The 12,621-nt window shown below is 50.8% G+C and overlaps 2 protein-coding genes across 2 annotated transcripts in view; one reads left to right on the forward strand and one right to left on the reverse strand.

The window, feature by feature from the left end:
* The window catches only part of KLF3 (KLF transcription factor 3), a 28,876-nt gene extending 24,160 nt beyond the window's left edge, over window positions 1-4,716 (reverse strand). The window contains exon 1 of the mRNA XM_004579158.4: window positions 4,636-4,716. The gene's annotated coding sequence lies outside the window, so the exon portion shown is untranslated. The remainder of the gene's footprint in view (window positions 1-4,635) is intronic.
* On the forward strand, window positions 4,038-4,978 carry LOC131481406 (uncharacterized). The gene is made up of 2 exons (XM_058670214.1): window positions 4,038-4,259; window positions 4,523-4,978. Exons 1-2 carry the CDS (start codon window positions 4,044-4,046, stop codon window positions 4,976-4,978), a joined length of 672 nt encoding a protein of 223 aa, XP_058526197.1. The 5' UTR covers window positions 4,038-4,043.
* The last annotated feature ends 7,643 nt before the right edge of the window (window positions 4,979-12,621 follow it).

The raw sequence follows: 12,621 nt of genomic DNA on the forward strand, positions 1-12,621 counted from the left end.
GCCTGGTCTTGGTTCAGAAACTGTGTCTAAAGCACTGTGCCTCTTTGATAACTACTACATTTCAAGGAAGGAGTTGTGGGGGGTAGGGAGGGCGAGCGGGGCTACCTCCTTTAGACAATGCTGTCCCTTATCAGGGCAGACTGCTGTCTGGTTTCCTGTCTCGAGCTCCAGTCAGACTGCTTAAGATGAGAAGCAGGGTCTGAGAGAAGCACAGAGCGGGGTGGAAAACGAGAAAGCTGAAGACCAACAGAACCCGTCCCACCCCACTCACTCCAAAAAGAATTTCCACTAGCATATCCACCACAAAGCAGCAGGCCAGGTGTCGCTGCTGTAGGAGGCTGGGGATTTGGTTTTTTCTCCCCAAAAAAGCTAGAACCAATGACAAATAAAGCACCCCAGGAACCAGCCATGAGAACAGTGTAATTCCTAGTACTTTAAGGAAACGGTTTGGTTATTCTTATTTATTATTCTCTTCTTAGACACAACTGGGCAGAAGAAATGCTGTGTAAGAAAACTGTTATTTTGTAGAAAAAAAAAAGTTTTGTTGTTAATATTAAGAGGGCCAGTGTCTTAATGGAGGAATGGAGATACAATGGGATTAAATGAGGGCTGGTGATTTACAAGAGGAAAATTTTCATCCTATTTTAATGATAGAAATTGCTGAATAGCATCATTTTTGACTATTTTAGTTAAGTACTGAAGAACCTGTAGATTTTTTTTTTCTGATAGAATGTTAACAGACCCTAATCTCTTTTAACCACTTCTCTCCTGCCACAGAAAGGAGAGAGAAGAGTGGCAACAGTCAAGACAGACACTGACTGTTACGAACTCTGCAAATAACCAAGCAGCACCAGTACTTCAGTGGCCTGGCTTAGGAACTTCAGCCTTCAAGGTCTCCCATCCTCCAAGTTAGCTTCAATATGTCCGGTGGCCGGTTCCAAAGTGGAAAGGACAAAAATCTTCCCAAAGAACCCATCTTTTGTCAAGGAAGATGATCAATGAGTTGATCGTTGTAATTTTGTTATTATCAGTTTGATGCTTCCGTTTGACACATAAAGAATAAGGTGAGATAGGAACTTTTCATCCTTGGCTTTGAGGAGCCTGATTTGCTCCCTCAGCAACTCTGAGCTAATTCTCCCAGGGAACACTATAGCTAATTCCTGTAGAGCCTAAGATAAGGAAATCTTACTCTAAGAAGTTTTCAAAAGACACTTGTCGAAAGTTTTTTTTTTCCCCAAAAAACAAAAGGGAAAAAAAAGCATTTGCCTTCTGTTTTTAAAGTGCAAAGTTAAACATTTTGCAAAGTATCATGAAATGAATTTCTTATGGCTGGTTGTCCCTTGGAGCTTTTTCTTAAAGATGGCTTGGAAATCACTTTAATAGAGTAAAATCTCTATCCTTAAAAGAAAAAAAAAATGAGCGGAATGTTTAAATCTTTGTCCTTTCAAAGAAACAATACCGGGATTTTCTAAAAATATCTTCTGCTTCTCCCCGGCCATTTTTTCTCAAGATTTCTTCTGCAAAACATAAACAGAACTTGTAGTACGGCCGTAGCCGCAAGGCTGCACGCCCAAGCCTATGTGGATCCTCTGTGCCAGGGGACCAGGCTGGACCTCCTTTTCCAGAGCGCCAGGCCTTCTGACCTGTAGGGTGTTCATTCTCATCCCAAACCAACAGCTTCAGGGCAAAATGCCTCCTCTCAACGCCAGCATCCCGCCAACCCTCCTCAAAGATTCAGCCAAACCACCTCCTTACCATCTCCTGGCCACTATGCACAGAAATGCCTTAAAATCACAACCTGACAGAGAGAAAGGAAGGTACGAGTATTTATTCACCTATCCACGTAGTGGACCAAAGGGTGAATGTAAAAAGGCTAACTGACTGCTCATGATGACATAACCGGAGCATCTTGGGCAATCCCGAGTGTAGAGACATGATAACTCCCTGGGTGGGGATCCGGGAGTTGAGGGGCAGGGACCACGGCCTGGTCTGGGCTACTGATCTACCAGAAAACAGCCTGAAACAGGAAAGAGCACACATATGCCACTTGGAATGTATGACGCAAACCCCAGCCTTGAAACAAAGAACAGGAAACAGCTCTGCTGGCCGTGCTGGAGAGAAAGCACAGAGAAACATTTAGCCAGCCCTCCCTGACCCTATATTCATGAGCAGCTGGAGTTTTTTAAGACAACAACAGGGGGGTGGAGGTGTTTGTTCTATGGGTGTGAATAATAACACCAGCTTTATACAGGGACCTGCCCTGTTTACAAACAGGGGCTGCCACATCCAACCAACCTAGCCAGTGAACATGTGATTGTACCATATCCAGGCAGCAGAGCCCTTGCACACTTCTCGCATCCTTTTGTCCCTCTGTCCCATCCCGGATTCCAGAAGTTAAGGATGCCCCTGCAGCCAGCCAGCATCCTAAAGGGAAGTACTGTGGGCGAGACCTCAGGTTACAATTAGGTCTCCAGCCTGCCCCTGAGCTAGCCCAGCTGACACGGAACCACATCTCCAATGCACAAGTGCCATCACCCAGCGTTGGCACTGCTTGGCTCACATGCACAGTTAACACAGCTGTCTGTCCTACGCATGTCCACCAAAACCCACCTTCCCAGACTTGAACCTGCACCCGGGGTTGGAGGGGCCGTTATTCTACATGCCCCTCCAGAACACCCCTAAGGCAGTCCAGGTCCACCCACCTCGTCTTTCCTGTCAACCTGCACTGTTGAACTCAGGCTTCCATCAATAAAGGTAACAACAGTCACCACTCTGCACAGTGCCTGCCTGTAGCCATCTAGACACTTTGCAGGGTGAGAAAACAGTAGCTTTCTTCCCAAGGCATGCTGTTTTAGATATCCGACCAGGTTTTGTGGTCTGAGCAGCTACTTCTCTTTGTTATTCTCACGCTGCGAGCTGCACTCTCCCCATGCAAGCCAAGTGTTTCTTTCAGGGCGTCCTCCACAGAACTCACCAATAGGAAGTGCGCTGGCTTTCTCTCACTCTCAAGTTCTACAGCAAGCCCCACAGACTACAGAAGCTGAGAAATCAGTTTTTCAGGGAGTTGAAATCCATCAACTATCTTATTTCAGCTGTCTCTCAGACAGCTGACTAAGGTCAGGTAGCAGATCTCATACTTGCAGGCACAGAAATCACTTGGTGGCCCATTCAAAAACTTGCAAAATCTTGGATGCTATCAGGTTGCTCCTTTCCTTAAAAACAAGTCTTCCCGATGGTGAGACAGATTATCACCCAGAAGGATTTCTCATAAAAATGCTTCTCAAATCCAGGCATAAAAACACTTAGAAAAGCACAAAATTGCTGCAGGGTGGGGTTACCTATAATGAACAACTGGTCCACTCGATTTTGCTTAATAATTAGAGCCACTCCGGCTAAGTGTCGTCAGAATAGTACTTCACACTTTTCCCCCATGCAGTAGACTTTTGAACACATGATCAGTATATTTAAAGCGTCCTGGGTTATACTAATGGGCAAATAAATTCAGCTAGTAAAAAAAAATTCAGAAATTGAGCAAAATGTTTGTTTTAATCAAATACAAGAGAGTGAGCAATTCGCACTCAGCCTATTATAAATTCAGCCGCACTCAAGTTCCTCCTCTAGTATCACTGCACATCCCCGTAAGACACTGAAAAGGGTTTTGGCCGGCTAAGTACCAAAGAAACGAGGTCTTATCTGCATCTCCAAGAAAGCCACTGGGGAACCTCAGGTGAGGCCCAAGGGTCCTGAGCCTTGGAGCAGACGCTCTGTCGCCCACCGCTCAGATCCTTCTGGCTGCAGGCGCTCGCCCAAGGCGCTCTCTGCCTCTAGCCAAACCGCAATCCTCGCTCCAGGCACTGCGGCAGGTTCTCCCCTTGCCCCCAGGAGAACTCTCCAACCCTGGCAGCGGTGAGGCCCCCACCCAGCCACGGAGCATCCACACACCCCCCACCCCGGCAGCAGCGACCTGGCTCCATCCCCGAGAATGGGATGCTATTGCCTGCAGTCCCAAGTTTCTTCCCACAGGGCCTTGGGAAAGGCTGCTCATGTTTGCTCCGCCGCGGGCAAGCGGCCGCGCGCCCCGGCCGGAGAGGGGGGGGCGGGGAGGGGAAGGACGCGGGGCCCGGGCAGCGGGGGCGGAGGGGGAGGAGCAGCGGCGCACGGCCTCCGAGCTACCTTTCTCGCCACACGATTGCCACACGCGGAGGGCACCGGGATTCGGGGGGCGAGCGGGTGAGAGCAGGCCAAGGGGGACCACACAGGTGAGCCCCCGCCCGCGTCCTGCCGCGGCTGCGGAGCGCGCCACCGGCCTCGCTCGCCCCTCACCTCGGGGCTCCGCACCGGGTCTCCCCCAATCCCGCACTTCGCACCGCGAGCCAAGGGGCGGCCTCCTCCCCTCACCTTCCTCTCCGCCCCCCACTCCCGGCTGCCAGAAGCTGCTGGTGCACTTTCCTTAAGCCCACAGGCGCCCCCCGCGCTGCACCCCAACGCATCCCCTGCGGACCATTTTCCCACCCCACTCCAGCCCCCAACGCCCAGCTACCCACCCAACCGTAAGAAACAAACGAAGGCAGAGGAGCTGCAGACAGGGCGGCAGGAGTCGGGGCGAGAAGGCAAGGTGAGGGCCGGGGGACTTACTTTGCGAGGCGCGGTGCAGAGCGCTTGCCGAGCGGAGAGAAAGGCCCGGATCCGGGCTGCCTGGGAGCCCCGCGAGCGCAGCTGTGTCAGGGCTCGAAGGCCGCGAGGCGCTGGCGGCGGCCCGAGGGGGACGGGGTCGGGGTCGGGGACGGGGGGGACGAGGACGGACGCGCGTGAGGCGGGCGCGGCGCGGTTGGGCTCTGCGCTGCGCTCCGGCTCGGCCCCGGCTCCGCGCGGCTCCGCTCCTGGCTCCCCTCTGGCTCCTGGCACCAACTCCGGGCAGTCACATGACGCCGGCGCCGCTCGCTCTCTGCGAGCCTCCCGGGGCTGGCGGGGTAAGTAGAGGCTGGGACCCGGGGGTGGGAGGGTCAGGGAGGGGAGAGGGAGCCACCGCGGCCGCCCGGGCTGGGCGGGTCCCCACCCACTTGGGTGGAGGCAGCCGCCGGAGGGGTCGGCCGAGTCACTCGCGCAAACACGCACCCCGCCCTGCGCCCTTCCCCCGCCGCCCCCGCCTCCCGCGCCGCCCCCGCCCCGCCCCGCCCAGTCACCCGGGGACGGCCTGACAGACACTCATTATTCCCCGGAGCCGGGCGCCGCCCCGCCGGCCGAACCTGTCCCGCAAGGCGCGGCGCGGCGCGGCCGTGGGGCTGGGCGTGCGCGGAGGGGGGGAGGCCCACGCCCCGGAGCCTCCGCCCTCCAGCCCTCCGGCCCCCCGGCCCGGCGTCCCCCCTGCGCGCCGCCCCACCCGGGCTGGGCCGCCGCGCCGCCGCCCGAGCCCGGGGGGAAGGAAGGGCGGCGCTGCCCGCTCCGGGGCGTCACACGGCTGCTGCCCGCTGCGCCGCTTCCAAAACACACAGCCGGGCTCGCGGGCGAGCTGAGGCGGGGGAGCCCAGGCGGCCGCGGCCATCAATCAGCCGGCTCCGGCGGGAAGGGCGGCCCCCCGGGCGCGGCGGGAAGGGCTGGGCCCCGAGGCCAACGCGGCCGCTCCCGGGCCAACTCCGAGGGGGGAAAAAACCCAGCAAAGGCGGCAGCGGCAGCGGAGGAGGAGGAGGAGGAGGAGGAGGAGCAGCAGCAGCGGGTGGACAGGAAGCATTGGGGAGAGCGCGGGGCGGCCGCCTGGGAAAGGGAGGCCGGTGGCGTGTGGAGGGGGGAACGGACTTCGGCCTAAAATGGCCCCGGGTTTCCAGGGTCCGCAGACTCCCGATTGGCGCGCTCTTCCTTTGTGCCCCGGGGAGGTGCCCCCTCTCCACTCCCACCCACTGGCCTGGGGGCACTAAGGCAAACCTCCCACGGGCCGCACCCGTTGCTCCGCCCAGCCTGCCTGCAAACTTGGCAAAGTTGGCCCTGGTCCTCCCGCCCAGGCCGAGGGCTCAGCCCCGCGACCTTTCCCTCCGAGTCGCGTCCCTGGGCCCCGGTGCCCGCAAGCTGGGCGGCCTTTGCCGCGAGGTGAGGCGAGGCAGACAGGCGGACACGCACTTTCCCAGGCGACCAAGCCATTCGGAGGACTTTGTCCAGCTTGGTGCAGCAGCCGAATGCCTTTCTGAGTTTCTTTTTAAGTAGTTTTCATGCCATAAAGATTGCAATAAAAAGAACAAAGGACAAATTGGTTCGATTGTTTTAGCCCTGCCTTAGTGTTGGAAAAAAAAAAAAGAAACTGAGCCCTTGCTGTGCTCTCTGACTTCTTATTGCTTCAAGATGTTTTAAGGGCCCCGTAAGTTCACCACTGTCACTTTGATGCCCCGTCCAGGCCTGGACTACTGGAAACGTGGAGTGTCTGTCTTTCCGAGACCTTTCGTGGGAACTACACGATATCGTAAAGTTAGTCCGTGCTAACTTCAGGGACTGAAATTTCGGACTCTACAAGGCCACGCGGGGAACATGCCAGCCCTGACACTGGTTTACTTTGAAATGTAGAGAGTGTGTATAAGAGTTGCTTCCTTTTATATTTTTTTAATTTCTTATTGTTAGGGAATGAAAGGTGCAAAAAAAAAAAAAAAACAAAAAAACAAAAACCAAAGTTGGATTCCTGTCGTTTAACTCTGCAATTCGCTGCCCACTGCTGCTGACATCATGGAGTGGACAGTTAGATGCTTTATATTTGTAGTAGCTGAAAAACTGCTGTGATGACTGCTGGAGTTGCAGGTGTGTTAGTGCCTGGTGCGTATTAGGGACTCAGAAACTAGGAGTTTCACGCCAGGGACACAGAAATGTGGGAACTTCGTTTTCCACGGTTGTTCATGTGAGTGTGCACCCAAAGGAACATGACCCAGGTTTGTTGGAGAGAAGTGTGGTCCAAGATAACGAGGGAGTGGCTTTGATAGGGGGTGGGGAGGGAGAGAGGCCATAAAAGATTAATTAATGAACACACTGTGTCCCTGCCCTGAGGGTGGTGGTTCCGAAGCCGGTGAAGGGAGCCTCCGTCCCTCCAGGTATCCAACCAGGGCTCCCTGATGCGATCTTGGATCCCTCCCCTGGCAGGTCACAGCCCGCCTTGGGCACTACCCACCGCTTGAGCCCAGCCTGTTCCCACCATGTGTTGTTGGTCATGTTGCACGTGACATTTCTGGATGTGGGCAAGGCACAAAGAATGCCTGTTCCGAGACACAGACCTGATGTGTTGGTTCGTTGAACAAGAAGTCCCTTAGGATAATAATAACAGTTCTGCACCCCTTTCTGCCTGTGCCATTGACTGAACTCTGCCTGTCTGCCCTTCCTACCCTGTGCTCCAGTAAGGGGAACTGCTGCCTTGCTCTGCTTTGTGCCTGCTCTGTGCCCCTGGCCTTTTGCACATACTCATTTTTTTTGAGGTGCAAAAGCCTCTTTTCTGTCTCTCCCCGCTCCTGCCTTCCACTCTCATTTCATTAAATCTTAGTCATCCTTTGCCTCTTCACTTAAATGACATTTTCTCCAAGACAGATCTCTCAGCACGTCTCCCACCTTTAGATGAATTGAAGTGTTCCTTCTTGGTGCTGTGGTCATACCCGTATTTCACCTCTTATCATTATTTCTCTGCATCATAATAGAACCCACACAAGGCTAAGGATCTTGCATGTTCAGCAAAACCATCTTTCCAGGACCCAGAAGTGCAGTGAATGTTGGTCAAATGAATAAGTATACTTTGTGAATGGAGAAAAAAGTCATTTTAACTTCAGGAAATGGGAAGAGGGGCAGGTGACCATGAATTGGACATTAAGAAATCCAAGGATTTTGTGAGGACAGGAAAGGCATTTCCCCTCACTGTTCTTTCTTTCTTTCTTTCTTTCTTTCTTTCTTTCTTTCTTTAAAAGATTTATTTACTTTTATTGCAAAGTTAGATATACAGAGAGAAGGCGAGACATAGAGGAAGATCTTCCGTCCGATGATTCACTCCCCAAGTGGCCACAATGACTGATGCTATGCCGATCCGAAGCCAGGGCCAGGAACTTCCTCCAGGTCTCCCACGCGGGTGCAGGTTCTCAAGGCTTTGGGCCATCCTTGACTGCTTTCCCAGGCGACAAGCAGGGAGCTGGATGGGAAGCGGGGCTGCCAGGATTAGAACCGGCGGCCATATGGGATCCCAGCACATTCAAGGTGAGGACTTTAGCCGCTAGGCCACCGTGCTAGGCCCTCCCCTCCTGTTCTTAAGCCGTGGAGTGAGATGGCCTCTGTGGTGCCCAGGTCTTGTTTTTCTCCCTAAAGCTAACGCAGTGCCCAGCACTGTGTCCAGTACATCCTGACTCATGTTTGGTCCATGTCCTTGCTGGTGTCAGATTCCTTGCCGTGGTCCCCACAGAACCATTGTTGCCCCAGCCAGTCATTACAAGGTTCTTATACCAGTGACCAATTGAAGAGTGGATTTGGGATGTAGTTCTGGCCAGCCAGAACCTGAAGGGAAGTGTGAGAGTGGGAGCTTATGGGAAATATTTTTCTTCCTTGTGACAGGAAACCCTCAGAGGTGCTTTGGAAGTTGTTGTGTGAGGATGTGGTGTGTGAAGCGGTGGCAGCCATCTCCTCACCATGAGGGAACGACCAGGTTGCAGGTTTCTGTACACACAGTTGTTTTTCATGATTTTGTTTTCAGCCCAAGATGACTTCCTTAACGGGAAGGGCAGCTCCTCCCCCTTACTGTTCTCTTTTACCTTCTGCTTTTGACAAGTCATTAACTGCGATCACTTTATTCAATTTGTTGGTCAACTTTTTTTCCCTCCCTGGAAAGTGGGCTTCATGAGCCTAGGGACTTTGTCTCATTAATTCCTTCTTCCAAAGCTGCCCAGAACAACGGCTGGTAGCTAGAAGTTATTCTACAGATATTTGCTGACTAAAGGATGACAAGGACACTATGGCAAGACAATCACATTGTGCTGATGTTGACCCAGGGCCTGCCGGGCACAAGCCATCATGAATCTCCACTCTCTTTTGTGATAGGCTTTTACAGTCAGTTCCTGTTTAGACAATCTCTGATATACAAATACAGACTTTGATATTTCTTCTTCCTTCACAACTCCATTTTAGAACATTTTTATTTCTTCCACAGTAAATTCTCTCCCTTTCATTTGATGATAGAGTTACAAAGTCAGAAAAATGTCAGATGCTTGTCAAATTTGAACATTGCCTCAAAGGAAAGCAAAGTTGCATGGTTTAAAGTAAAATTGGAGATGCTAGCTAGGCCAAGGTTATTCTGTCACTAAATCATTATGAAGGATCTGGGTTTTGCAGCGTCTGTAAATGTTTCTATCTATAATATTCATCCATCCTTCCAGAGATCCATCTGTCCACTCATCCATCCATCCCTTTAGGATTTCCAGGAAATGCTGAGGTTGAACCAGTTGGCCAATAGTTCTGATAAAGATCATTGACTGTATGATCTGCCCCGTGGCCTAGAAGCGTGGGCATTGCTAGTATAGGAACTGCTTCTGGATGGTGCTAGGCAGGACCCTGCAATCGAAGAACATAGCACAAAATAGTTGAACTGTTGGATTTTGAAATATAGGTAGGATAGTAAAACTGAAGTAACCTTTAAAAAAAAAAGATTTTTTTTTCTAATTGGAAAAGCAGAAATCTAGAGAGAAGGAGGTACAGAGAGAAAGATCTTCCATCTGTTGGTTCACTTCCCAAGTGGCCACAATGGTCAGGCTGGAGCTGACCTGATGTGAAATCAGTAGCCAGGAGCTTCTTCTGGGAAGGTGCAGGGTCCCAAGGCTTTGGGCCATCCTCTGCTGCTTTCCTGGACCACAAGCAGGGAGCTGGAAGTGAAGTGGAGCAGCTGGAATACGAACCAGCACTCATATGGTACCCGGCACATCCAAGGTCAGGATTTAGCATTTGAACTATCATGCTGGGCTCCAGAAACTGGTTCTGCAAATACAGTCGAGGGACTGGTGAGCTGGGAATTCTGAATAGGAGAGAATAACTGAGCAAGAGACTTGGAGGGTAAGAGGTGAGAGCTTAGAGAGTGAGGAACCTGTGAGTTTCATGTTTAGAGAGGAAGTCCCAAAGGCTGTGGAGAGGGAAGCTGGAGGGGAGGAAGGAAGGCAGGGGGTGCCCAACATGGTTCTGGCTATATCTGAAGGTTACTCCAAATGGTGGCCAGACAGGGAATACAGTAAGACTCAGGCCCTCAGGCCATGCCTCATTCCATGAGAAAAAAAAAATTCCCCCAAAACTGGTGGACAGTAGCAACCATGGAAAGTGGCTGAGAAACACTATTTTTATTGTTAAATCCTGATGCCTTGCGAGGCAAGCATCCCATACAGACACTGGTTCAAATTCTGCTTTACTTCTCATCCAGCTCCTTGCTAATGGCCTGGGAAAAAGCAGCAGATGACCCAAATGTTGGAGACCCTGTCACCCTCATGGGAGACCTGGGTGAAGACTCCTGGCTTGTGGCTGGGGCTTGGCCCAGTGCTGGGTGTTGGCAGCCATGAGGGGAGTGAACTAGCAGATGCAAGATCTCCCTCTCTCGTAACTCTGACTTTCAAAATCAATCAATGAATCTTTAAATAAACCAAAATTTTCTTTGGGTCATGGCTGTTCATGTTTTCCTCACTCAGATTGGCTGTGTATTAGTTGTCTTACCATTAGTAACATCGATCAGTAGTTTTATTTTCTTCTTTTTATTATAAACGTGTTATTTCTGCCTCATTGGGAATTTAAATCAGCTGTGGGGGATTTGTCAAGGATCTTAAAACATTGTTTATGGTACTTCCCTGGGAAATGATCCGTAATTGCTAAATCAATAAGCTACACATATGAAAGTGTAGAATGTAGTTTATGGCTCAGTTGGGGACCACCTGGGTTTTCTTTGCGCTGGGAGGCAGAGTGAGGCAAGAACAGGGGTTCCCCAAGGTAAGAACTATGCATCCCCTGTTTTGGAATGAGAGACTGACTTTATGTGCTTCGTCCTCTCCTCTGTGTTAAGGAAAAATTATAGGTATGTACAAGTTGGATTGAATATCACACAGTAAATACTGTTTAGACATTTTACCATAATCCTAGGGCGGGTATAGGAGAACATTCAAGGAATTTGAGAGAATATATAGATGGCTTAAGTAATTATTATGCAATACAGAATGTAATATTTAAAAGAGAACACCAATATGAGAGTTATAAGGATAAAGCATAAAATGCATTTGCTCAAAGAAACAAATGTCTTTGGAACAGTCTTTGGTCTTTGTCGTAAAGGAGCCAGCAGTCTTGTGAGATAAATCGTGTCAGGTTAGGAAATTCCCAAAGGTCATCATGGAAGAGGTGTTTCCTGTGTGGGAACTTCATTGCTGACAGGGAAGGCATAGCAAGTCACATTTGGGGCTTGGGAAGGGCCTGGGGGCTAAGAGCACATGGGCCACTCAGGAGTGGAATAGGTCAGCTTACACAAGGTTGTGGAGAAAAAGGGGAATGACTATTGGGAAACCATGGCAGGTATTTTAAAGGATAAGTTGCATGATATCATATAAAGATGACATTCAATACAACTGTAAAGGAGCAGAGCAGAACTGGGTGACAACTGGTACATGTTTCAGGAAGTTGAACCTTCAGCTTGCTCTGGGTTTGCATCCTGATAAACCAGCATGCATTAAAAAGTATCGTTAAGTCAGAAATGCGTGGAATACCCTTACCCTGCACCTCCCACACATTTGCCATCTATCTGCATGCTTGTGCGCTGCAGCCTCCCAGCACCTGTGATACTGCTACCTTCACGAACTCTGCATCCCAGATTCCAGGCACGCGGCACACTGCGCAGGACCTGTTCTAGTCCCCTTTCTCCCCCCACCTCCAGCCATGGTTATGGAGCCTCTTGATTGAGGATGTTGACACCCCAGCATCCCAAGAGAGCATCTCAGGTACCGCATGTCCTGAGCCCAGGATAAGATCAAGATTCAAAGTACAATTTCTACTAAGAGCATATCATCTTGGCACCATTGCAAAGTTGAAAACCTGTGAGTTGAGGACTGAGAGTTATATTTGTATACTAACTTTGCCTTGCTTCACACACACATACACACACTCACTAACTCTCATCCTCAGTGACTAAGCCAGGGTGTGAATTGCACTTGAGGGAAGTGGCCTTGCCATGATTCTTTCAGCTCATTCCAAGTAAGTCGTGTGCCCACATCTTTAACTGCGCCTTCAAGACTTCAATTCTCCTGTCTCCCAACCTTTTAAACCTGTATCAATGAGAAATGCTATTTCTAATCTGACATAGTGGGGAGTTGCTACTGTGGCTCTGCAGGTTAAGCTGCCTGTGATGCTTGCATGTCATTTGACCATTTATTCAAATCTTGGCTGCTCCACTTACAATCCAACCTCCCTGCTAGTGACCCAAGAAAGCAGCAGACTATAGCCCAAGAACCTTGGGCTTTTGCCACTGCTGTGGCAGTCCTGGAAGAAGCTCCAGGCTCCTGGCTAGCCACTGTGGTCTTTTGAGGAATGACCCAGCAGATGAAGGATGCCTGTCTCCTGCTCCTAAGTAAATAAAGAAACTTTTTTTTTTAATAGCCTGAGTTAAGA

The sequence above is a fragment of the Ochotona princeps genome, chromosome 11 (genome assembly GCF_030435755.1).
Source record: "Ochotona princeps isolate mOchPri1 chromosome 11, mOchPri1.hap1, whole genome shotgun sequence".
Lineage (NCBI taxonomy): Eukaryota > Metazoa > Chordata > Mammalia > Lagomorpha > Ochotonidae > Ochotona > Ochotona princeps.

Coding starts and splice junctions, on each gene's coding strand:
- LOC131481406 (XM_058670214.1), top strand. CDS start 4,044: ATGTTTGCTCCGCCGCGGGCAAGCGGCCGCGCGCCCCGGCCGGAGAGG. Junction 4,260..4,522: donor GGCCAAGGGGGACCACACAG/GTGAGCCCCCGC, acceptor ACCCCACTCCAG/CCCCCAACGCCCAGCTACCC.